This window comes from Aspergillus alliaceus (assembly GCF_009176365.1).
Source record: "Aspergillus alliaceus strain CBS 536.65 unplaced genomic scaffold BDW43scaffold_3, whole genome shotgun sequence".
In the NCBI taxonomy this organism is placed as follows: domain Eukaryota; kingdom Fungi; phylum Ascomycota; class Eurotiomycetes; order Eurotiales; family Aspergillaceae; genus Aspergillus; species Aspergillus alliaceus.
This window is the reverse complement of record NW_022474686.1, coordinates 399,993-424,411: the sequence shown is the minus strand read 5'-3', so window position 1 is coordinate 424,411 and position 24,419 is coordinate 399,993. Positions and strand designations below refer to the sequence as shown.

At 47.5% G+C, this 24,419-nt stretch overlaps 6 protein-coding genes across 6 annotated transcripts; 4 read left to right on the top strand and 2 right to left on the bottom strand.

The window, feature by feature from the left end:
* Positions 1-2,294: 2,294 nt before the first annotated feature.
* Positions 2,295-3,821, top strand: BDW43DRAFT_306301 (uncharacterized protein; the record flags this gene model as incomplete). The annotated part of the gene is made up of 1 exon (XM_032046000.1): positions 2,295-3,821. One exon carries the CDS (start codon positions 2,295-2,297, stop codon positions 3,819-3,821), a length of 1,527 nt encoding a protein of 508 aa, XP_031905278.1.
* A 1,350-nt stretch (positions 3,822-5,171) lies between these two features.
* On the top strand, positions 5,172-7,011 carry BDW43DRAFT_261642 (uncharacterized protein). Its single transcript, XM_032040331.1, has 2 exons — positions 5,172-6,112; positions 6,163-7,011. Exons 1-2 carry the CDS (start codon positions 5,435-5,437, stop codon positions 6,772-6,774), a joined length of 1,290 nt encoding a protein of 429 aa, XP_031905277.1. The 5' UTR covers positions 5,172-5,434; the 3' UTR covers positions 6,775-7,011.
* A 216-nt stretch (positions 7,012-7,227) lies between these two features.
* Positions 7,228-10,967, top strand: BDW43DRAFT_261640 (uncharacterized protein). The gene is made up of 3 exons (XM_032040330.1): positions 7,228-7,877; positions 7,939-8,151; positions 8,210-10,967. The coding sequence occupies exons 1-3, from the start codon at positions 7,517-7,519 to the stop codon at positions 10,471-10,473; spliced, it is 2,838 nt and encodes a 945-aa protein (XP_031905276.1). The 5' UTR covers positions 7,228-7,516; the 3' UTR covers positions 10,474-10,967.
* Positions 10,968-14,667: 3,700 nt separating this feature from the next.
* BDW43DRAFT_116485 (uncharacterized protein) lies at positions 14,668-15,577 on the bottom strand. The gene is made up of 3 exons (XM_032038013.1): positions 15,395-15,577; positions 15,265-15,312; positions 14,668-15,002 (listed from the first exon to the last, which is right to left on the bottom strand). The coding sequence occupies exons 1-3, from the start codon at positions 15,426-15,428 to the stop codon at positions 14,776-14,778; spliced, it is 309 nt and encodes a 102-aa protein (XP_031905275.1). The 5' UTR covers positions 15,429-15,577; the 3' UTR covers positions 14,668-14,775.
* A 263-nt stretch (positions 15,578-15,840) lies between these two features.
* Positions 15,841-16,950, bottom strand: BDW43DRAFT_261633 (uncharacterized protein). Its single transcript, XM_032040329.1, has 3 exons — positions 16,849-16,950; positions 16,733-16,797; positions 15,841-16,579 (listed from the first exon to the last, which is right to left on the bottom strand). Exon 3 carries the CDS (start codon positions 16,440-16,442, stop codon positions 16,200-16,202), a length of 243 nt encoding a protein of 80 aa, XP_031905274.1. The 5' UTR covers positions 16,443-16,579; positions 16,733-16,797; positions 16,849-16,950; the 3' UTR covers positions 15,841-16,199.
* A 3,595-nt stretch (positions 16,951-20,545) lies between these two features.
* Positions 20,546-22,917, top strand: brlA (C2H2 type transcription factor BrlA). Its single transcript, XM_032049053.1, has 2 exons — positions 20,546-20,788; positions 21,178-22,917. Exons 1-2 carry the CDS (start codon positions 20,776-20,778, stop codon positions 22,500-22,502), a joined length of 1,338 nt encoding a protein of 445 aa, XP_031905273.1. The 5' UTR covers positions 20,546-20,775; the 3' UTR covers positions 22,503-22,917.
* Positions 22,918-24,419: the final 1,502 nt, after the last annotated feature.

Genomic DNA, 24,419 nt, shown 5'->3' with positions numbered 1-24,419 from the left:
TGCAGAGGTTATCCGCAGAACAACACCAAGAGTCATATGATCATTCTTTAAGGACGAATCGTTCCACTAGATTTGTGAGCCAAGCTCCTCCGCGGTTTCCTATGACTGGACCTCAATACATGCTGGAATTGGTATTCTTTACCATTGGTGTAAAGTGGACGAGATGACTAGGTCGGCGGGCAAAAATTTCCACGAGCCCACGATTAGTGGAATCTGCATGTCGCCTTAACGGGTAGTCACTAAGCGGGGCTTCGGCCGGTAAGAAAGAGACACTTTGATATTTTGACAATGAGGGGATGGCTGGCTGAGATCCACCGAAGCTTTTCTTCTTTTTCTTGCCTGATAAGCGATTTCTATGGAAGTCAATACTTTCTTGACCTACTAAACTATCTCTGTGACATTGCTTGATTTATGTAATCTCTGACCTTCCGGATATTTTCTCCATTAATCTCTCGTTCTATATACTTAAAACTGGAGGTCTATAGGCTACACTTTGATCATCCCAGTGCTACCAAAGCATGAAGAATGAATGAACAGCCCTTCGACGCAAACTTCCCTGTCATGACCCACCCATGTGACCCGCAGCATGCCACTGCTACTATAGGGAAGCACTACTGTACTATGCCTCGGAGATAATATTTAGTTGCTGATATAATTTATCTAGCGCTATCAACGCACATACATGGTGCATCTATACCTCTGGATGTTTGCGACAAGATACCAGATATCTAGGTCGAACCAACAAGAAATTTGCTCGGTATGTACACTTATCAAGTTAGATATTTGTATAGATAATACGTAAATGCTATCCTTTTGCATTACTTGTAAGATACCTTACATTCCGTGTGTCGAGTGAGGTTTGAGACATGCAGTGGATACCTCTCATCCTGTCAATGCCTAGATGGTTCGACTTGTTCTCGATTGGGCTCGGGAATGGCGTGTCTTACACCCTCCTACATACCCTGATTGATGCTCGATTCCTCTATACTAATCTGCAACAAAGTTACCTAATATAAGAAGATTCGAGAAAAATAGTACAGAAGGCTGGGTACATATCTACGTACCTATCTTCCGACGTCAGAATCAACAAATCAATCGGAAACTCAGTCTCTATCGTCAACGGCGGAAAGTGACTCAAAATTATGATATTTTTAGACACGGTGGCCCGCCACCAAAAAAGTTAAGCACGTCGCGCCCGCTCCTTGCATCACGGTTGGTTGGACTGTGTCTTTACACTTGCCATTTTGGCGGGGCTATTGTGTGTGCGGAGCTTGGTGCCTTGGATGTATGGTACATACCTTGATTGGTAGAATAGTGTGGGATGTCTCACTATTCTATGCCCTAACGCGGTGTTAGCAAAGATCAGATATATCTTAGAGAGATCATTCTTGTTATCTCCATAGTGGCTCTAAGATTTTCGGCTATGGGGAGTATATACTGTGCTAGAACATATATCCATCCGAATCAAACGATTCGTGGAATTTGTACGTGTGATGAATCTAAGCTATATGGGTAGACATAGTTTGCTGAGAGCTTGAACTAATTGAATTTCGCGCCTCAAGCCTCAAGCACTATATTCCAATATTGATTCTATTCTTTATTTAATTCTATACATAGAATCGTGCATATTTAGTGGGGATGAGATTAGACCCCATTGCGCGTCAATTTGCTGATAAGTGTTTATTAATTGTATTGTGAAATCCGTATACCTGTCTGCTGCAGAAGTTATAGAAGCTATTGTAGTTTAGGAGGCTCCCTAAGCATACCTCTAGCCTTGTTCTTAAGCTGTCCACTAAGCTCTAAAGGTAGACATAGTATATTCTAAGTTAGGCAAACCAATGAGTAGGGACGTCTTGCCTGTGCTCATTCTGAAGGTCTACGAACAATATATCCAAAGCTAACCGGCATGATATTCTATCCTCCTATGCGCTATGAGGTCAATCCTCGATCAAAGAGATTGGACATTGAATTCCCTTCCCGCCGAGGGTACTAAACAAGCACTTCTTAATATGATCCTGAATCTATATTCACTGTTTCATTCACCCAAAGCTCCTACGTGCAAAAATTAAATCATGTGTCCCTAGTATCTGACCCCAGTAACACTAAGAAAACATGGCCTGTCCTATATCACCAGATTATGTAGCCATTGGACTTATTTCTATGTACCGATCTATCATTGCATCCTTCAGATCTTACATTAATCGCAAATCTTTCCCGCAAGAAATTAGCTTCAACAAAAGCTGAGGCGATTGGTTATATCGCGAAGTAGTAGTCCTTCCGCACAGCAATCCATGATGTGTCAGATGGTCATCTTCTGGCACGCCTGTACCCACCTGGTTGTCTCATACATGACATGTGCGTTCGAAGAGGCAAGAAACCATGAGGAACAAACAGCAACAACAGCGCTAATGGAGAGCGACTGCTGGATATGTCAGCAGCATGGTCAACCATGTCGGGGCGAGCCCGACACTATGAAGCGTCTACTAATGACTGTCCAGAATATGGAGTGCATTCTCGGCGTATCGGCAGACGAAAGCGGGTTCCTTGATATGGTGGCTCGCTTTTACGCGCGAGGTGACCACAAGCGATGGCTGCAGCCCGGCGTTGCGAAGGCCAAATATACAAAGGAAGACCCTTATGTCCGTGGCTTGGAGATCCAGACTTATCTTTGTACTAGGGGCCGGAGCGATTTCCATATGAACCCGGGCTATGCGTTTGATATTATGATTGCTCTATTTCAGCAATGGGATCGTTTGGATTACTCGAATCTCAATTGGTCGATGGCGGGATATCGGCGCCCTAGTGACTTCTTTTTTGTGTCGTCTAATATGATCGGACTGCTGTCTCCTGATGGGCAGGGGCTTGGTGATAAACCGAAGACTGGGGTCCGGCATGTGGCGCAGAGATCTGGTCACTTGTCTAACGGTAACATTTCGATGCCAGCGCAGTGTATAATGGCCTCTATTGGGACAGGGGAGCAAGGCTATAATCACATCAGAACCGGTTCATTGGCTAGACCTTACGTTCAGGGACAATCCATTCAGCCGCCGATGGACGCTCAGGCTAGCTCAGTTCATAATGCTATTGGGAACCCGGGCTTATTACGCCCATGGAGTGATGGGCGTCCGTGCGAGGCGCCCAACAGGGCTCCAATAACCAAAAATCAATACACCCATCATGTCTTCCGCTCCCTATCCCCGCTCGGAGAGCCTGGACCGTCGATGGAAAACCACACCCAGGCCTTGGACGAGAGAGCCACCCACCAAGTCGGCTTTCATGTACACACAAACAGTCTCAATCATCCCTTATTCGCAGCTGAATGCGATGGAGATGTACACATTAATGGGACCTCTCATGGGATGGACCTCAATCACCATACAAAGACTGATCCAATCACCTACAACAACACTTTCCCTATACCTGACAATACACAGCAAATCATTCCATATTGCCACAGCACACCAAGAGGGACAATCAACCAGATCTACCCTGACCCAGACATATCCACATCCAGACACCCACTCTTCCCCGAAAAGACAGCCCAACAGCCCATCAATCCAACAGAAGACCCTCTCTTCCCCACAAGCCTAGAAAACACCATCCTGATCCCCCGAAGTCCAACCACTACTTTCTCAACCATCGACCCGAGCATGCTCGACCTAAGTGACCCCGACCAATTGCAGTTCTCCGGCCCCTGTGGCGACGGAACCTGCGGCAAAGGCAAACAGCCTATCGGAGATATTTCGCAACTGGAACCCCATGTGCTTGGAGGCTTTGGATTCCCGCTTCACGGAGACAGTATGGATTTTACTAAAGGTTAAGGAAAAGATATGCGTCTCGGTCTAGACCCTTTTTACTTTCCTGGTTTTAATTCGTTTCGTCCTCTTTGGGTGGCAACTGTATGTGCTTCGTACATTGGTTGTTCTACTTGCGGGTTATAGCCACATGAATGTGAACCTACTATAGTTTGGCATTTCGTGCAGGTGCAGGGGAATGGACTTGACGTGGTCTTCATGGATCTTGTTCTTGTTCTTATTCACGTGCATTAGGGCTGTGACGTCATTGCCTTGCAGGATGGCTTTTTGGGTTTATTTTCGTTCCTTTGTTTAGGAGGTCGAGAATTACATACTAATATCACAGCGGCGGAGTAATGGTAAAATCGGGTTGTGGGAGTTGTAGCTTGAAATGGCATGTTTTTGTTTCCCTTGTTCCTCTGTCCGGTAGCTCTTGTTTTCGTTCTGTAGGTTGCTCAAGCCTGGAATCAGCTAGGTATGTGGCCACTTGCACCTATAACGGTTTCCTTAATGGTGTAATTTAACGAATTTAAGTTTAACAATGTGAGGAGAGACAGAAGGAGCGGGGAAATACGTGTATCTATCTACATGTCTAACGAACTGTGCTGAGGGGATAGACGGGTGAACGTAAGCTAGGGCTGGGGAGTTGTGGAGCTTGTCCTTTTCGGTCGTTGGCTCGGAGTCGACGCCGAAGTCTTGACTTGGGATGCAAATACGAGCTACTGGCTTTGGTGGTGCTCATTACCTTCACAATGATGTCCTCCTTGCTTGCGTCGCGGTCTCCGTAACCCGGCGTCATTTTCCCAGGACATCTGCTTAACAAGCGGGTGGCAGTCGGTTTTTTCTAGTCTTGCGTTCGTTATTTTAGTGTTTCCAACGTCATGAGCCAGTCGAGCTTTGAGAGGCTGAACCTAAGCGGAGCTAGTCCCATCCAGGCGCGAGAATTTAAGTGATGGAGAAAAGAGGTAACGACTTACTCGTATTACCTACCTGAGCCGCTTCATCAGAAAATCCGCAATCGGTATCACAGCTTTGGGATACTCTTCGGGGATAGAGGGAAAGTGTTGAGAGAAGGACAGGCCCGTAGAGAATGAAGGCCCTGAAGCCCCGTCACGGCAACAGCTACATATGGTAAGATCTGTCCTGATGACATTGTAGTTGGGTAAGAAAAGCAAAAGTATGGGAACGTGTCAGGATGATTGATGGTCGCATGACTGTCGGGAGTCGAATCAAAGTACAATCTAGAGTATTATCCCAAGCACACTGGAAAAATCAATATATAGGCCAAATGGTGCTGTTTTCTCCCTGTGACCTTTGATCAAACAACTATTTCGATCAAAGGACACCCATCACGTGCCGATAGCTATATGGAGGAATGCAAACCCGGCAAACATTCCCTTCCGACAAATACCGTAGCGCTAAACACCGTGGTAAACAAGAGCTGGAATCACCAGCCACATGTTTCTCGGGTGGCCCGAGGCCCTTGTCCCAGCCCTGCGGGTGCTCCTCCTTTCCTGCCCTTCATTTGATCTTTCCAGCCTACCCCCCCCCAATATTCTAGAACAGGATTGAAATGTGATTTAAGTTATCGCGAGAGACCTGTTTTTATGCGCCAGCTTTAATTGACCTCAGCGACCACAATGTCTTTCCCCCAGGATGCTCGTCGTCGGCGGGTTGGAGCGGGCACTGGCTTCAGCTCGTCGGGTAGGCGGACAGTCCTGGGATACTGGGTACCCCTGGCCTTGACAGTAGGTGTCGCGGCCGTTGGTGTTGCAGCCTGGATCTGGAGTGAACGCACCGAAGAGGAGGATAACGACCCCGATTACCCCCGAGATGGCGATGGCTTCCCCGCGCCGGGCCCTAGCGGAGACCAACTTCCTCCCGGTGGATATGATGGAGATTATGCTAGATCAACAGCGACGGATATTCATGGCGAACATACAGACGACGTTAGCATGGTGGCCCGCATGCAGGGAGCCTTGCGACGTACTCCTAGTCCTCAACAGATTTTCGATGGTGCTAGCAAGCGGGTTGCAGCTGGTGTGGCCGCTGCGGGCGCGTTTGTGGGCGGTGCTCTGACATCGATCCGAGAAGAGGACAGGGGCGACTTTGAAGATCATTCCAGATGGTCGGAAGAGGTAGAATCAAGAGCTCGCAGGGACCAGCCGGACATTGCTGCTCCGGCCATGAGCCCTCTTCCTGGTTCTGGAGTTGCTGGTGGCACCCCTTCTGGCGCACAAAAAAAGAAAACGGTAGCTATTGTTGTGTCATCAGACGCATCGCGTTTGGACCCAGAAGAGCTTACTTCCGATCATGTGGTATGTTGATGTCTAAGCTTCTTGGTTTCACGGTACTAATCATCCCGCAGTCTATTCTTTCCCACCTTCCTGAGCATGTCAACCCCGATACTACTCGAATCTTTGTTATGATATATGCGCCGGGCCTGAAGCACGCCCCTAATCAAGGCAATGGGTCCCGCCCAACCATGTCCGTTACGTCTTCTTACTCGAATATCGCTCCTGAAGAAGTTCTCTCCCCAGGTGAGCCACCAAGTGGCGATTTGACAAGTCCAGATTCTTGCCAGGTCGACCAGGAAGCTATGACACCGCTCTTCAGAACTCTGTATACCCAGGCGCAGGCAATTGCTGAGAAGGAGAGCACAATTATGCCTTTCAGCACCCCCACAGGCTACGTGCACCTCGTGCGACACATCTCTCCTGACACTGTTTACGTGCAGGAATCCCTCACAGGAAAGGAAGGGGAGCCGGTACACCATATCTCCCGTTGGGTCAGACAGGTAGTTGTTGTCATTGGTGAGCGAGGCGGCCTTGTCGACAGCGAGGATGAGTCCGCCTTGGCAGACAGCGGTGAAAAGTGGTGGCAAAAAGAGGGCACAACTGGCATCGGCAAGAGAATAGATGTAGTTGACGTGCTCCGTACAGGGGATGACTGGCGACGAAGAATATCTGGCTTCGACTAGACGTCAAGTCCTGTGCTGATTCCATGGGCGGCTTTTGTCGATATGTTTTTGTTCCACTGTTCATATGTGTTATTTCCCCTTTCATTACCTTTATGACCCCTGATTCGATTCCCCCAAGTTTTACGAACTGTGTTTTCTACATTGGTAATGTGTCTACTGCATATGGTCTATTTATATCTGAGATTAAAAAGCACCTTTGGAGAGATATCAATATCACGGCCCCTTTTCTTTGTTTCACACAGGCCACAGCCACACAAAGGTTGTAGATGAAAGCAATTAAGTATATAATCCTATTGTGAACGTAAGCGCCCAACATTGTAGATGAAGCCGTACATCGCTGAGATTAGATGTATAGTCAGTTGGCCCTAACCCGATGCAGTAGTCACATGACCCAGACCTCCTTCACGTCGCCCGCGGCTTGGCATCACCAAACTCCCTCTGCAGCACCACCTCCGTCGCCCGATCAGCCTCGCCGAACCTCCCCTGCCTTCTCTGCAGGTGCTTGTTCGATGGACAATAGTAACCTATTATTCTAACGGTTCCGGGCTCCGTCCAAAGTTCCGCGTCAGCTCCGGCCTACTCATCGTCGTCCGGTCCCGTCCTCCGCTCCCCACATGTCTCGCGCTCCGGTTATATCATACTCGGAGCAACGTTTCCATCTACTATCTTCGGATTCGTATTTTGAGAAGTCGCATTCGTAAGCCGTTTGTCATAGACGCGTCGCATCCCCTTCACCGACAACATGGCGACAGCGATCACCAAACCCACCTCCCATCCACCCAAGATGAAGCGGCCGCCCCCGCCTTTTATTCAAGCCGGGGTCAATGGGGTAAAACCTCAGCAGTCCTCCTCTTCCCCACAACCGTCCTCAAAGCGCCTTCCGGGCTCCAACCAGCCAGCAACCACGGGCTCTATAAGCGGTGCAGCTACAAATGGTGTCAATGGCACCTCAGATTCGAATGGCGTGAAGGGCTCCATTAACCGGCCCAAAAAAGATGCGCAAAGGCCAGGCGACCAAGGAATGCGGTTAGCAAAGCCATTGGCTAGGACTCCATCCACGGACAATGAGCGCCGGCTGGGCAAGAAATGTCCTGAGCCCTACGGTGAGTGTCCACAAGCTCTATGTGCGGAGCCCCTGTGTGCTGACGGCTACATCCCTTACAGTCAAGACATCGTCACATATTCTAAAGAAATACGCCAAATGCCCTCCATCTCTCATTTTACATCTTCACCCTACCCATTTCCGCTTTGAGCAACAAGATGGGAGCTTTCCATATAATTCTGAAATGAAGGTCATCATCGAGCATATCCGTGCCGGGACTGTTCCCCACGATATGATGGAAGAGCTGTTACGGGCCAACGTTCGGTTTTATGAAGGTAGGCTCTTGACTCTATTGTTATGCTTGCGTTACGTCGTCCTAAATCATGATGATAGGTTGTCTCATTGTGCGGGTGGTCGACCACAAGTCTGTGTCAGCCCAAGCGAGAAAGTCGACTGCCCCATCGACGAATGATAGTAATACCCCGTTCTCTATTCACAACTACAACGAACACGTTACTCCCTCAGCCTATGTACCCTACCCAAAACAAAACCAGTTGACTTCAGAAAAGCCAACTCCAAAGGAAACTGGGGGAGCCCAGTCAGACGCTAAGACCAACGAAGGGCTACCGAGCGATTCGCTCGATGAAACAGAAAAGAGCGAATCAAGCTCTTCTCAACACAAACAGCCTCCTCCCAACCCTCGCATGTTTACGACTGTTCTTCATCCGACTTCTCGCTCATTACAAGCAGAGCTAACTCTGCTTGCTACTACGCCCGATCCAAAGGCTACAAAACAAGGGGCTACGAGTTCTGCATCCCGTACTCAAGCGCCTTCGTCTACTACGCCTCCTTCTCCTGGGGGCTCGTCTAGCCAACCCGAACGCGGGCATGTTGCAAAAAGGCAGAAGATGCTCGTCGAGCCGCAGGATCTTCAAGAGTGCGAATCTAAATTGACGAGAGCGCTAGCACCGCCTCTCTTCTTGGACCCCGTAGAGAGTTTGGAAGCTGTTGAAGATCTACTGAAATACATGGAGAGCCCTCTCAATAACGACCCGCCTCCATCACCCAAAAGAAGAAAGCGAACAGTGGCAGAGCTTGCTGCTGACGAAGCACTGGCGGCTGAAGAAGAGCGATTTATGCTTATCATGGATGAACGACTGGAGCCAGCTACTTCAGGGGGCGCGGGTGGCCCGAAATCTGCGGTTGTTGACGATACAAGCGGCGGTGCACCTTTCGAACCTCGCTTCTCTCGGTTTAAAACCCTCGAAAACATTCGAATGCAGCATGAGGAGAAAGCGAAACGGGAGCACGAAATCAAGTTGAAACAAGAAATAGCTAAAAGGCAGCAGCAAGAACAGGAAAGAGAAAGGCGTCGTGCTATGGAGCAACGCCAGGCTGAAGAGCAAGCTAAAGAAGACTCTCGAAGACAGCACCTCGCCGCTCAACAGCAAGTGCAGGCGCAGCTTGCTGCGCAGCAACAGGGTCGACACGTCATGCCTCAGGCAAACGGAGTCAGCCAAGCTCCCCAATCTTCTCCAGTTGTTCGCAACCAGACACCGCACAACACCTCATCACCGTTACCTGGCAATGCCATGGGGACGCAGGGAGGCGTGCCAATGAGCATGACATCCTCTATGCAGGGCGCTGGCAGCCCTCCGCGACCCCCTTCCGCGTTGCAGCATGCCCACCCTAATGTTATGGGCCACCCAATGGCGCCTTCGAGGAGCCAGCAAGGGCAGAGTCGACATGGAACTCCGCAGATGACTCAAGGAACGCCCGCTATGTCACATGCGACACCAATAATGCGCAACGTTACGCCACAGCGAATGAGCCACGCCAGTCCGGGTCGCTCCACAGTGGCCGCAACACCGGTGATGAACCAAGCTATGATGGGAACCCCGCAGATGGCAGGTGGTATGGGCCTTACACCCCAACAGCAGCAGATGTTGTTGCAGCAGAGACAACAGATGCTTGCACAGCAAGGGCATCTTGGACATGGCCAACTCACACCACAGCAATTTGCCCAATATCAGGCCAATGCGCATGCACAGCAAAATATCCAGTCACATCAGCAGCAGATGTTGCAGGCTCAGCAGCAGAGCCACCAACAACAGCAACAGAACGTTCCGAACCCTCAAGTTTACCAACAACAACTTATGCGGGCGCAGTTCGCGCAGATGCAAATGGCGCAACAGCAACAGCAGCAACATTCGCAGGGACAGCAGCCACAAGGTCAACAAAACCAAGTGCATCAGGGTGGCTCTCAGATGAACCCTCAACAGCAGCAGATGCTGATGGCAGCCGCGCAGGCCAACGGTGGAAAGCTTCCGCAGAACCTCCAAGGAGTCAACATGGCGCAAGGAGCTATGGCGCAACGATACAACCAGCTCTATCAACAACGCCTATTACGGTTACGACAAGAGATGGCCAGTCGCCTGATGTCGCAGTACGGCCCACCTAATCAGTACCCACCGCAAATTGCGCAACAGTATCATGCCGGGCTTGAAAGAAATGCTAAAGCTTGGGTTCACGAAATTATTCGACGAGAACGTGATGCTGCTCAGCAACAACGCGCTAATCAGGTTGCGGCCGTACAGGCTCAAGTGATGCAGCAACAGCAGCAACAAAACATGATGCAGAATGGGATGGGCAACTAATCGCTCTGAAATGTTATCGATTACGAAACAGCAAATCTTCTCTTCACTTCTTTGGCAACCTTTTTAACTCTATATCTGTTTTTTCCTCTCTTTGCCTTCGGCCCACCAGATGTGGATAGTGAGTGACATTCTTCTATCTCTTGCTTCATGGGCCCGTGATTATTATTCGCCTCATTTGGAGATTGTACAGGGGGCCGGGATTTTGCGATAAAACAGGCTGGCGTTTCTTGACCTTGGTTCGATTACTATATTCAATTTCTTGTTTTCTCTCCTCATTTTTGCTGTTCTTGTGCTTGGCGATTGTAACATTGGGAAAGGGATTGATTGATCGGGGAGCAAGGAACAGACTTGATACCATTTTGTACAGGTGTCCCCTTTGAAATGCGCTTATGCTTTTTGGATGTTGCTCTTTCATCTTGGAGAATCAGCTTACAGGGCTATGCTCGTGTAGACATGAAATATAGCTATATCAGACTATGAAATTTATACTCGCCGATTGTTCAATAAGCGCTTTCACTAACTGCCTTCCATCTAATTTACATGTAAAGGTACTGCATCAGAGCCGCTATATTGAAGCATTGAACGATCGTGACAGGAACGCTTTGAGGAGATTATCTACTGTTCGACCAAACACACCAACACGTATCCCTATAAACTTGTTCTCAACTAAGTCCAACCCACACCCTGAAGTGGAAAGAAAGCTCGACATTTCACCAGGCACGCACCCACCGAGAAAAGAATCATTTTGCTTGTCATTTTCAAGGTGAAATAACCTCGAGTAATCCGTCGTATATTATAGGCTGAGTAAATAATATAAATTGGAAATTGGGGTTGGGGATTATGTATGAACACCTCGTGCCGCTCGTTGATGTTCGGGTAAGAGCAAATATATATCTAGCGACAGAAAAGTAGCGCAGTTACAACAATACCATGGGGGAAAAATCAAGAAAAGATGAAAAAAAAATCGTGGAGAAAAAGAGTAATATGGAATATAGCTTATTTTTGGGCATCAGCTCTTGACTACGGAATTACATTAAATAATCCCCATAGATTAAAAGAACGAATTGCTTGGCTAGGTGGATATGGCGCTGGTTTGCTGCCCGAGGACTAAATGAACGTATGGACTGTTAGGTGTATAGCAGTAGAACAACTAGACTGCGGATTTCCTCTGATTACATTATACTGTAAGGGTTTGTGTGGATGAAGTGTCAAGTAAGCCTGGCTATAAGAGGAGGGGGTTATGAATCTATATGTTTGACGTGGACATAGGCAGTCTGTTAGTGGGCTGGATTTGAGGGCTCGCGGAAAGCTGTATCAAGTCATACGTCTGATGTATATCTTCTAGACACAACGACTTTCTTTTGGTATCTGGATATATGGAGGACATGAAAAAAAAATTATGTGGTAGGTGGTGATATGGCTTTTGATAGAAAAGCGCCTCACGGAACCGTTCAGGTAAAGACAAACAACGTCTACGACTCTGGAAAAATGAGTTCACATCACGAAACAGTATCCTGAATGCTAGACCTACTTCTCGTGTCTAGCCGCGTCCCAATCACCAAAGGACAACTCAGCGAAGTGAATAACTTCAAGTATAATAGCGTTGTTGTACAAAACGTCATCCTACGTATTGCAATTTATCCGACACAGACCCTCAAGCCCAATAATCCCCCCCTACAACCCCAAGGTACAACCCTCTCCCAAAAGGGAACAAGCCACCGAATTCAAAGGTACCAAGCCCTTATAGGCTGAGTGCTCAGATCGTGATCGACGTGATCTCCACTGCATACATACGTGCAGTGTGCTCAAACCATATATTGTATGCATGTCCAGAAAGAAGGGAAATGAAAAGTAAAATTGAAAAGGTCAAAATTCAGGTTTCACACCGAACCGAAAATCCAACCAGATTGGTTTTGGGGAGAGGCAGGGGGCCATTCATTGGACGGGTTTGAGTAGTACGGCTGCATGTATCCTGTATGCATGGATAAATTTGGAAGGAAGGGCCGGAGAGGAGACCGTTAGACTGGCATTGGCTCTAAGGGAGGGAAGTCTTGTGGATGGTGGGTGCAGATGTACATTCCAGAGAGGCCAACTATGGAACTTTACTGAATTGGAATTGGGCAAGGTTGGGCACTGCTGGGGCCTTAGGGGGCGCTTAGCGGTCTAGGGATTTGAAGTTGATAGATCTTTGTAACACTTGTTCGCTAACATTGAGAGCCACAGGGGTGGTTCTCAGTCGTCGTTTTTTTGCCTTTCTCCTGATCACTGACACCGTAAGTCTGAGCACAGCACCTCGAGGCACGGATCTGAAGAACAAAAAGAAGAAGAAAAGAAGACTGTCAGGTGCTTCGAGCGAAAGTACTCTTCCCTAATGATTAATGGATCTGCGAAATATTACGGTGCATAACTTGGTTAGCAGCCAATAGTTTGCGAAGGCCACCTTGCCAAATGGATCAATAAAGTAACGCAGTGGAGAATGAATGAGAAGAGCACCTGATAGACGTTGCGCAAGGACATCTAGGCACTCTGAGGTACCCGAAACCCCACAGACGTTGGGTAAGATGGGCGGTCATGGTGCACGAGTGGTGTTGATTATTGCCAGGATGAGCTTGCTCTTCCCGTACATTGGCCAGAACCGGGAACTAGACATAACGCCAATGCAATGCAATGCAACTCAATCCGTTGTTATTGATCGATGGTGTTATGGTGGCAAGATATAAGGTCTGATCCGCTTTTATTGGAGACTGTGATAAGGGAGAAAAAGGTGCTTGGACGCAAGGGGGTTTTCAATAAGAGAATGGACCGCCTGCATCGGATCTTCCATTTCTGGCCACTCAACTGGCGCACGAACAAGGAAAGCTCTGGAATCGATAACTATAGGCCTTGCCCTGCATAAACGTCGCCGAGACAAGCATAGGGTGAAGCACGGGGGAATGGACTGTGGGTGAGACAAGTGAGGATCTTAATTGTCCCACTCCGGTGTAGATCCTGCTTCGATTCAATCATCGAGGTCCCTATGCGGCACGTCAAGAAATCACCAATCAGATAATATTGATTCCTGATTTATTTGGAACAGAAAGAAAGAAGAATGTGAGGGGAGATATATTGAAAATCTCTTCACCGATGTTATCCAGGTTGGGAAATTCCCCGGGTCTTCGGAGATTCATCCTACTCAACGTACCTGCAGCACTAACCCTCAAGATGATTTCGGCACCAATGCTTCTAACACCGGAGGCTCATACACTTATACATAGTAGACACTGACAGCTTGACTTGGCAATCAATAAGTAAATCGCCCATCGTAGGCACAAGTATGCGGGTTCCAAGTGCTGTTCATCTACCAGGGCCCATGCGCCTGCTCGAATGGGCAACCCCGATTCCATGGTCAAGATCCAGGACTTATTGGATCTTTGTTGCAGAAATGGGTCCAAGCACCATCTGGCCTAATGAGGCTAGCATTCGACCCGGGTTGGTGCAAAAGCAGAATGCTCTCGGAGATATATGGCGCGCTACGATCGAACTATAGATTCGGCCGTCAGGCCGCATTGACGATACCCTAAGTAATTACAATCTTGATCTTGTCCAAGCTCAACCGGAAGTGGGACGGGACTGCTAAGCAATTTGAATCGGCTCAATTCGATTATGGCACGCAGAGAAACATTTCGGCAACAGAGTTCGCCTCGAAGAGGCAGGTCCGAGCGGTTTCAAACTGCAATATCACTGTAACAGTTCCAGCCCACTGTTACCTGGAATAGAGTCAAACATTCATCGCCTGCGCTTCTTCACCTTCTAGGGTAAGGAAGGATCAGCTGTTCCGGCGCCAGGAAGTATGGGGCGCATACTTCGACTGTGGCGGATATCAGGAACCTTGCTGGGCGTTATCGTAATCTCGTAAGTTTTGGGAAACACATAGAGGAATTCTGGAAGGGGAAGTTTGTTTCAGAGTCATGACGTCGCCTTGAAGATTGCTATGCCTGAAAAATAGATCTCTAGCGACAAAGTCTAGATGCGAACAGGGATTCGTGTTGTGGGCTCCGCCATTTCCGATTTGCCTAAGAGCCGTTGAATAAATAATGGCCTGATTCATAAAAAGGGGTCTCGATATGTTTTGGAGCTGCAGAGGCCCGGGCCTTTACCATAAAGGGGGGGGGGGGGGGGGGGGGGGGGGGGGGTGCACGAAATGAGGCTGATCCTTGTCGCCCCTCCGGATCCAATATATTGATGCAAACAAGGCTAAGCAAAAAGCCAGAGAAGACAAGATTCACCAACGGTCTTGGCAGCATCATCAGTGGGGTAAAAAGATCATTCTACCGCAGGAACACTAAAGAGGACCTGGGGATGCCTCAATTGTCCGGTCGACTCCTTGCGGCATACAGGCCCGTGCTGCAGGGGTTCGCAACCAAGACACGGAGGTGAGGAAAAAGCGATCTTAGTTCCCTCGGCAAATGAGTTTTGTAATGTATCCTTGACATAGGTAGTTGTGCTCTGAGTTCGATGATAGACAGTTGTGCAGCTTTCTATGTTATACACTAGAGACAACCGGGAATTACGATTCGTTCCAGCTAGATCCTATCGTTAGTACAGTTCCAATTGTGCTACAAGAAAAGATTGAGAGTAGAGAGAAAGGCAGGGCTCTAAAACGATAAAAAGAGAGAGAGACAAGAGAAAGAAGAGGTACAATTAGGAACATACTGTCAGCCGTTGTGAGTAGGTAGGTAACATTAAGGGCGAATGGAGACAATCGACGGCGCGGGGATTTGACCGAAGCCGAGAGTAGTAAGGAGGACATACATGGGAGGTAAAGTCCGACCAAGCTCCTTGATATGAACATCCTTGTGTCTAGAAGTGATAGAAGGTCAATAATCCGCCCGCCACTTTGGGGCCCGGGCAATCTATTCGAAGAAAAAATGTGAAACTGTACCGTTGCTTGTTGAGATCCATCCATCCATGGCCATGAATCGTGAAGGTTTTGGTCGGGGATGGATGGGAAGATCAGCAGCTCACTATTCATCATTGTCATGTCGAGGGTCAAAGCCCTATGGAGTAAGGATGAGCGAAAGAAATCGATAGACGAAGACATTCTGGGACACCTGCAGGAAGCCACGGATGGAGGATTGCCGTTCTGGAAGACTCTCGGGGTTGATATATCACTTGTGGCTTAGTCAGGATCTGTGGCTGTGACACGGTGGCTCAGCAACCCCCGTCCCCTGGACCTCATATGATATGAGGGTTAGTAGTAGATAGTGTATGTACTGTACTACTAATGCTATATGTTACTAGTTCTAGACCTAGAAGCACTGGAGCATATATACTGATTCTAGTTACTTATCTAGTCCGAGTGTCTAATCGATATGTCTATTACATCGAGGCACGGACGTGAGATCCTTGTGGATTCATTGGTTCCCACAATATGGAGCACAGATCTACTCGACACCTCAGGCACTAATACGGTGGGAGATGGTAGTTAACCCTTTTTAGGACAACCGATGGGGGTCCCCGCCAAGTGGGTTCTCCGAACTCTGGGATCTGTCGAAGCTATTCCTATTCCTAAGACGCACTGTCAGGCTTCGGTTGAAGGTATTGACGCATCACCTTTATTATTAGTATTTTGAGACTGGCGATGCCCACCCGAGAGCTCACAAATAACTCAATAGCACTTGTGGGTTCCATCGCCCACTTATACCGATAGGCAACAACCTATTGCTCCCGGGCAATCCTGTATCCACTCACTGAAGGGCAAGGAAGAAGAGAGAGTAATAAGAAATAAAGTAAAAATAAAATACGAGATAAATGAGAGAGAGAGGAAGGGAAGAAAACCTGACTGAGAGGACTAGAACATCCAACACCCACACTGTTGTGTACACACCGCATTTGTCTGAAGCTGTACCGCGACAGAATCTAGGACGGCCTGGTCGTTCTATGCATATTCGGCTGGAGTGTTGAAATATTTTTGGCTGTGAACGTGACATGGCGTCCGTCGATCAGTCGTTGCTGTCACATACATCGTTAACGAGATCCGACCGACGGGGATGTAGAGAGACGGGCAAACTGTCGACGTAGCTGAGAACGAAAACACGAGAGATCTCTAAGGATGTGAGAGCCTAAGCTGGACATCAATGACTCAGCGACCACGGTGTGGTATCTTCAAAAATTTAATTATGCTGGTAAGTAGACCGGTGAGAACATGAGGGATCGCCCACGATGCTCGGAAAAAACACGCGCAAGTCACCGTAGAGCCCAGTGGCAATTGGAGTATTACCTTCATGTGCAATCACTCTCGGCGCGTTGGAGTTAAGAAATTCAGCGACATTTCCAGACAGTTGACTGGTCGACTATGAGGCCTCATTCTCGCGTGACGATTAGAGTCCCTCATACCTTGAATCGAGCGCCAACTGACGCGTGACAGATCAGAAACTCGGCTTCAGGAAAGGCGGTCGAATGACTTGGGTGAATAGGAGTCCGGTTGGCGGTGCATACCTCAAGCTCTCAGCAACATGCAGCCGTTAGAAATTGGTCATTGGGGGGCCCCGAAGAGTCACTCACAATTACAGGAAAACGAGGCTGGAATCAACCCACAAAATTCATGACGCAGTGTCACCGTGCAAAAGCCGGCTCGGTCCTATCGCCATCTTAAAGACTAAGACCCCCCCCTCCCACCCCACATTCCAGAGAGTGTGGCGGTAGTAGGCTAGGCTTGGAGAGGGGAAATCAGGCATACGTTACTCCTTAGGGGGCTTGCGATACGTGCGGCTGGCTGGTCCCGATGGGGGGAAACATCGAAAAAAAAACAAAATTCAATACCAACCATAGAAGTACTCAGAAAGAAAAATAAAAAAAAAAAATAGATAAAACTAAATTGAAATGGAAAGAATGAATCTCAGACCTGCAGAAACCAAGCAATGCCGCGGCCTTCGACTGGTCCAAATCCATTGTTGGTGTTAGCCTTGGCGGATGATGTGCGTCTGATCACTGATCGTCAGCTTAGCATCAAGTCTAGTATATAGTAGTGGAACCTCTAGAAAAATGGGGATGGCCATTGAAGGTTCCACATTAATAATAATAATCTCAGAGACCACCTTTTTTGCAAGTCTCAGGAAGAAACAGAGCATGTAACAGTCTCATGATTTGAAAAAGAATATGTATGTATGTATGTACAGTACAGTACATGAATAAATCCATCAAACTCAGGTATGTGGCTCGTAACTGGCCCGTAACTGGCCTTTCGAGTCAGACCGACTGTCAACTGACTTGCCAATTAAGTGCAGATAGTACTTCCATCTTGAAAGCTGAGCCAGTAGCTTCTTACCTTGTCTCAGCTTTGACCCAGGGTACCCCAGGCACGTTAAGACCGACGGCGATCCTGCTGGACTGACTGACATTATCGTTACGAAGCAAAATCATTCCCTTCGACGGCGCGCATTCGGTATGCTAGTTAGTACCTGCGGTTAACACGCATCGTAGATCATGAGCGAATCTGCCATATCGATCTATTGGAATTTAACCATGGAATCATCGATATACCCCGGGGTGGGTTACCCGAAGGAACCACCTGTTCTTACAGGAAAAAAAATAAAATAAAATAAAAAAACCCTGGAGGTTACCAGATACGCCCCAAGAAGGGTTGCATTTCGTTCATTTTGGAGGTGGAGGATGATTAGAGTTGGCTACTGGGAATTATTATAATCTTAATCGACATAGACGTTAAATTATCATCATCTCTGTCGTTGTTATCCACGTAAAACCATGCATTAACCGTCCAAGGAGGTATTTGCCCATTACCTATTTCGTCTTATGTTCCTTGGTTAGACTTTTTGCGGGATTTGGGCAACGATGTTGGAACTGGTGGAACCCTTTCTCAACCGCCTGAACGTTCTCCCTACTACCAAGGAAACTAGTGATAGTAAATAGTATAGTCGTGTTGCAGCCTTGGAATCCCTGTGTCTATTGATGTTTATTATTTTTCTTACTATTTCTACTTACTACTACTACTACTACTACTACTACTATTTCTTTTAATTCTAATTTCTAATTCTACTTTGAATGTCTAACCTCCTTCCCACCTTGGGTGTCGACCCTGGTGGTCTAGATGGTGGCGTTACTCCCGAAGACGATCGATAATAATTGCTTAGCGTTATGGCCTCTAGTGGCGTCCCAGTTGTCTGTATTCCTACTAGCACTCTTCTGTACCATAATATGCAGGTCGCGTACCTGAACCGTGCACTGAACATGCCAGCAGCAAGAGGATGAAGATCACGGACAAGATGAGGACTCGAAATGACCTCATTCTCACAGATGAGTGGAGCCCTTATATTCTTCTAATTCTTTATGAAAGAAGAGTCGATTTTCCTTTTCCTTGATTTATTTACTCTTTTCTGCCCTCACCTCTCTCGACCTATTTAGATTTCGACATTGAATTTAACGGGATTGATTAATAGTCTCCTTACGAAGTAGTATCTTCAATAATGTTTCAATGGTGAGGTAAAACCTCTTTTCTCCACATGGAGATTTATTGGTGGCGTTGATCACCATTCAGGGCCCTGGGGCTTGATGATCGTGGGCACGGAGTATACCGAATTCATTTTTCTTCTGGGGAGTTAGAGTGACGAGTTTGACTGATTTGTGTCTTACAGGTACCGTGATCATTCCAGATATCATAGCCTGAGCCTAAATAGATTTAGCGTACGCCGGGTGGATATGGATGTAGGACACTAAAAACGACACTACGACCGGCCAAGTTAGTGACGGCCTTAGCGTCGACCATTTTAAGTCAACCCCGGGGAATGGATTTCCGAGAGTTTGGGTGACTTTACGATGGACCTATGCCATGTACTGATGATCCCTATTGTTAAGGTTGAGTTTTGCTGATGTATGCATGTATGTATCGAATTAATAATAATACTGCGAATAATAATGGTAATTTAAATAAAAAATTAAACAAGAAAATTAACTTATGGCCATCGTCGTTAACCCCTACAGTGGCTGTTGATTCGAGTAGACTCGGGAGTTTCGAACATTCCATATGGGTTTTTGCCTCACACCCATTCGTTTTATGCTTTGGGATTTTGGAATTTTCTCCTTCTTCCTCCTCCTCTTTTTTTTTTTTTTTGGCCTTTCCCTTTCCGTGAGGAGAAGGTGGTCGTTGTGATGCCATGATTAGATTGATTGGATATTGGACCACCAGGTATTTTGGAGTACTACTAAGTGGTACGTACCTATGGGAGTACATCTTTCGTACTAATCCATACCTGCGTTTCATGAGGGCCCACCTGAAGAAGGGTAAAATAGAACTAAACTGAGTATAAAGTTAGGAGAATTAGTATCTTTTTTAGAGTAGATAGTAATAATTATTAGTCTTGGTTATTTTGGCCTCAAGGGAGGAGGGTAAAATGAACTAAATCAAACTGGAATAAAAATAAAACCAAAAAAAAAAAAAACAAAAAGGAACGGCATGTGAGGGGGCTCCATAAGGCGGGAGAAGGGAGTTCGTTGGAAAGAAAAGTTACAGTCCATAGGGCAACAGGAACAAGAGTCTATTTTCGATTTTCGATTTTCGGTTTTCGGTTTTCTTACTTTTTTTTCTTGCCTTTTTTTTTATTATTATTTTTTCAATTTTTTTTCCCTGTCGATGCTTTGGTATGGTATGCTTTGCTTCGCTGCTGTTGTTTCTCCCGAAAAGAGTAAAAGCCTATAATATGATCATTCACTTCCCCCCCCAAGAGTGACTTTCCCATCTTCTCCCCCCTCCATCTATTTCAACAACTCATCAACCTTCATAAATCCAGAGTCAGAATCCTTAATCTCTAGTTCTGAATTCAAACCTCCTCCTCTCTTCCCCCTCTAATAGATTTAAGACATTTTATCCGCACTTGCGTCTTCAATTTCCTAGAATCCATCGTCCCTTGCTGGTCCCTCTCTCCCTGCTTTTCCTTATAACTATACGACTGAGACCTATTTCACCAGCCCATCCTCTTTTCAGAACACAGGATCAGGACCTCCGCGATCCAGGAGCATTTTTTGACGCCAATCCTACCCGGCGATCTCGACTTTCCGCCACTCAAGTCCACGTTGTCGCGGTCTTTTATCCAGAGACATTCGCGCTCCTGGGAAACGGTGCCCTGGAAAACCGGCCACCTTTCCACCCTCTCCAATTTGGGACATCCGTTCAACCATTTGCTGGCGGTTACTCGAGGAACTCTATAGTCTACATTCCTGGCCTTGCTTAGGCCATTCAGGCACGCGACGCGCCTTGAACTCTTTTCTGAACTCTTGTTTCTGCTTGCCCTCTCTTCTCTGAGAATCGTAATGGCCTCGACTTGTAAGTGCGATCGGTCCTTCTACCCTTCCGGTTTATATGCCCTAGCGATTTGTTTATTTCACCTCGCCTCCCCTCCTCCATTCCCCAACCTCACCTCACATTCATCTTTCTTCCTTCCTCTCTGTTTCTAATCCCATGCCGACTTTCCTTCATTCTTTCTCTTGAGTGTCTTCGGGCAGCATAGTCCTTCATTAACCAACATATCCTATCTCTCCAACCATCACTCTCTATTGTGCTGCTACTAGCTTGCAAACCATACTTCCTCATTGCACATTCCCTGCCCCGTACTCTCCTTGTGTCATACCATACATACCTTGTTACATTCATTTGCTTGATTTTGACAGCTACATTCCTTCCATAAATCTAAACACTAAACCGTCATAAAACAGGCACAAACATTGACGTGCAACCTCGAAAAGACCGTGAACTAGGAGAGACTGAAGATATGAGATCTCAGAACAACCTCACCGTTGAAGTCGATTGCTCCTCATTGGGTTCTAACGAGTGCCCTTCAATGAGCTCCAGCTTCTCTCCCATGGACTCCCCCACTCCAACCCCAACAAGTATCTATAGCCAGGGGTCGCTGGCCTCCCCCGGTTGGCAAGATGCTAGCTCATACCCAGGCCATGGATACGAGCGACATACCGGAACTACCCCTATGCGGAGTGCCTTTCGTTTAGCGGGAATGACCTCGAATGAAAACATGAGCATGGCTTATGGTGGCATGGAGGCACAGGAACGCGCCCCCCTAATGCCGGACTTTCTGTCTGGGTACGATGAAAATGTGGAACAATTCTGGATCCCCTCCGATGCACCAAAGGCGTATGAGGGCGGGTCGCACTCCCTTCCATATCCTCATACTATGGCTCAATGCCCGCCTATGGTTCGCAGCAACTATCGGCCTCATGCGGCCTACCTACCAGAGTCCGCCACTAATCCTTGCCTCTCCCGATCTATCTTCCACCAGCCTGAGCGTGTCCCGACATCCATGTCCATGGGGAACATGATGCCGTGGATACCACAGGCCACTGAATCAATTGCGCCCCAGACAATTGCACCGTCCCAAGTGGGTCCTGTAACTCCTCCGCCCTCGTACTCTGAGTTCCCTGCGTCAATTCACACCTTCAAAACACACAGCCCGGGTACCCCGCTTCGATCATGCTCACTTGGCACTGCATCTGGTCCGGATACGCCCATGAGCCGCCTCTCCGGGGGTGCGGGTGACTATCTCGATGATCTCCAGCAGTCACCGCCATTCCGCGATGGCCTCGCTCGTCTTCCACGCCAGCCCTCAAGGAAGATGATCCGAAAGCAATCTTCCCGTCAGAACATGTCGCTAGAGAATCTGCCATCTATTATAAAACAGGTACAGTTCAAGTGCAAAGAGCCTGGCTGTAAAGGCCGGTTTAAGAGACAGGAGCATCTCAAGAGACATATGAAGAGCCATTCCAAGGAGAAGCCCCATGTCTGCTGGGTCCCTGGTTGTCATCGTGCCTTCTCCCGCAGCGACAATCTCAATGCTCATTACACCAAGACACACAGCAAGCGGGGTGGTCGTAATCGATACGTTGCCACACTGGACGAGACCAGTCAGGACTACGATCCGGACTTCCGGGGCCAGCTCACTGCTGACGGGCGACCCATTCGTGGCTCAACGTTGGACGACCCCATGCCGGATACCCGTGAATACAGTGTCGACGTGTTGGATGATTGAATCAGTACGAAAAGATATTATGGGTGGATCGCAATATGATACCCTTTGGCACCCTAATTTCATTCTGTCTTTAGAAGGCTACAGACGTATGGGGTCCGGTAGACCTTGGTCGGCGCTTCGCGGCGTTTTCTGTAAAACAGTTTTGCTTATATTCCACTGACGTTACTTGATATTATTTCTTTCTCTACCCCTTCAGCTTGAAATCCTTTTTTTTTTTTTTAATGTGAACATTGCATCCTTTCCTTTGTCTTTTTCTTTTCTCCTTTGTTGGTTCTTGGAGAGGCTTTCCATCTACGCACTTCGAATAATACGACATCATTGGGAGGGAGTGAAACCAAAAAAAGGGGGGTATTGTACGCTGAGGGGTGGCCCTGTCGAGTATTTTGATCTGATTGATCCATTGACTGCTCAGCACTACTACTTACTATACACGGAAATAATCTTTAACTAGATACTCAATGCTACTGCAAAAATCCAAGAAAAGCAATTGAAACCTGACGACGAGTTCCTGCCTCGTATTGTGGTCCCCCTCCTGGCTTTCTGATGCATCAGCTTTGACGGCTGGTGGGTGGCTTAGCGTGCCCTCAGAGATCCAAAGTTAATTGGATGTCGATCGCCACCCAAGAGTAGTACTACGTATCGTGGGTTGGGGGGAAGAGAGAGGGGAGAGGGATTCTCCCGGATAGAGTCTGTGGTCCGGTACTAGTAGGAGGTATGTGCCCAACTGGATCATTCATGTATGTATGTACTGTATGTAGTACGTCGCATAACCAGTGGTACTAAAGTAGGTACAGACATGCGTCAGTTAGGTCAAACCGCCCGCCGATCCGGCCCCACTGGTTGTTGCTATTTCCACTAGCCCACATTCCAGGCTAAAGGCATTGTCCCTATTGGCGGGGACCATGGAACATTTGTTGACGATGCTTTGACGAGCTGGTAAACGATCGTCTTGATCCCTCATGGAGCTGGCGCAATACCATTTGCTCATCTCGGGATTATGGTGTTCAGCTAAGGATTCCAGAAACCGGGATTTCTCTTTGAGCTTAATGGACAATAGTCCCCACATGCCATCGCGTTTGATCGCTGACTGTCCTAGTCCATTCCTGGTCTTCTTTTAGCTCTTGTTTTACCTTTTGTTTTTTTTTTCTCGATTCTCTAGATTTTTAGTTTAGTTTTGTTCTTCTTCTTCTTCTTCTTCTTTTTTTTTAATTTTATTTTTCTTTCTTTCTATCTTTTACAGGGTAAATTTGCCACTATGGTTGTTGGAGAGAATGTTGTCATTTTGGTCCGCCAAGCTGTTGTTGACTGACGTTAGTAGTAAACGTACCATCGTCCAAGTCACAATACATAATGAACTTTGTACGCGATGTATGTATTGCGCCCCCCCTGTTCAGACTATGCCTTTATGGACAATCACCTCCTAAAATTAAATTAATTCTAACTTGCATTCCGACTACTTGAGTGAACTACCCAATGATGTGTTTCCTAACGCCGATCCCCACACATTGTTCATCATTTACCTCGTACTTCGACAGTCGTTACACCAGAGAAGCCTCCGGTGTTGCACATCCATACCAACAGGGTCGTACCAACTTCCCAACTTCTTGTATCACATCATCTCCGGTCTCACAGGCGGGAGGATCTGCGACGATGCGGGGCAAGCTAGTCTCCAAATAGCTTGGAGAATATGTTGAGGTGAATTTGGATTTGGTACTTGGTCTAGACACCTTGGGGCGGATGGTTTAACACTGATGGGGAAGTAGTCCACTTGTACCAGTGGCTATCTGACGTTTTGTGCGACATTCCATGACTCGTGCAATTGGGACTAAACATGTACTCGGTGGACCCCAGGAAAAAGCTTCCACCTACCACAGAAAACCAATGGTGTAGCTTGTACAACCTCCCTAGGTAGTACCT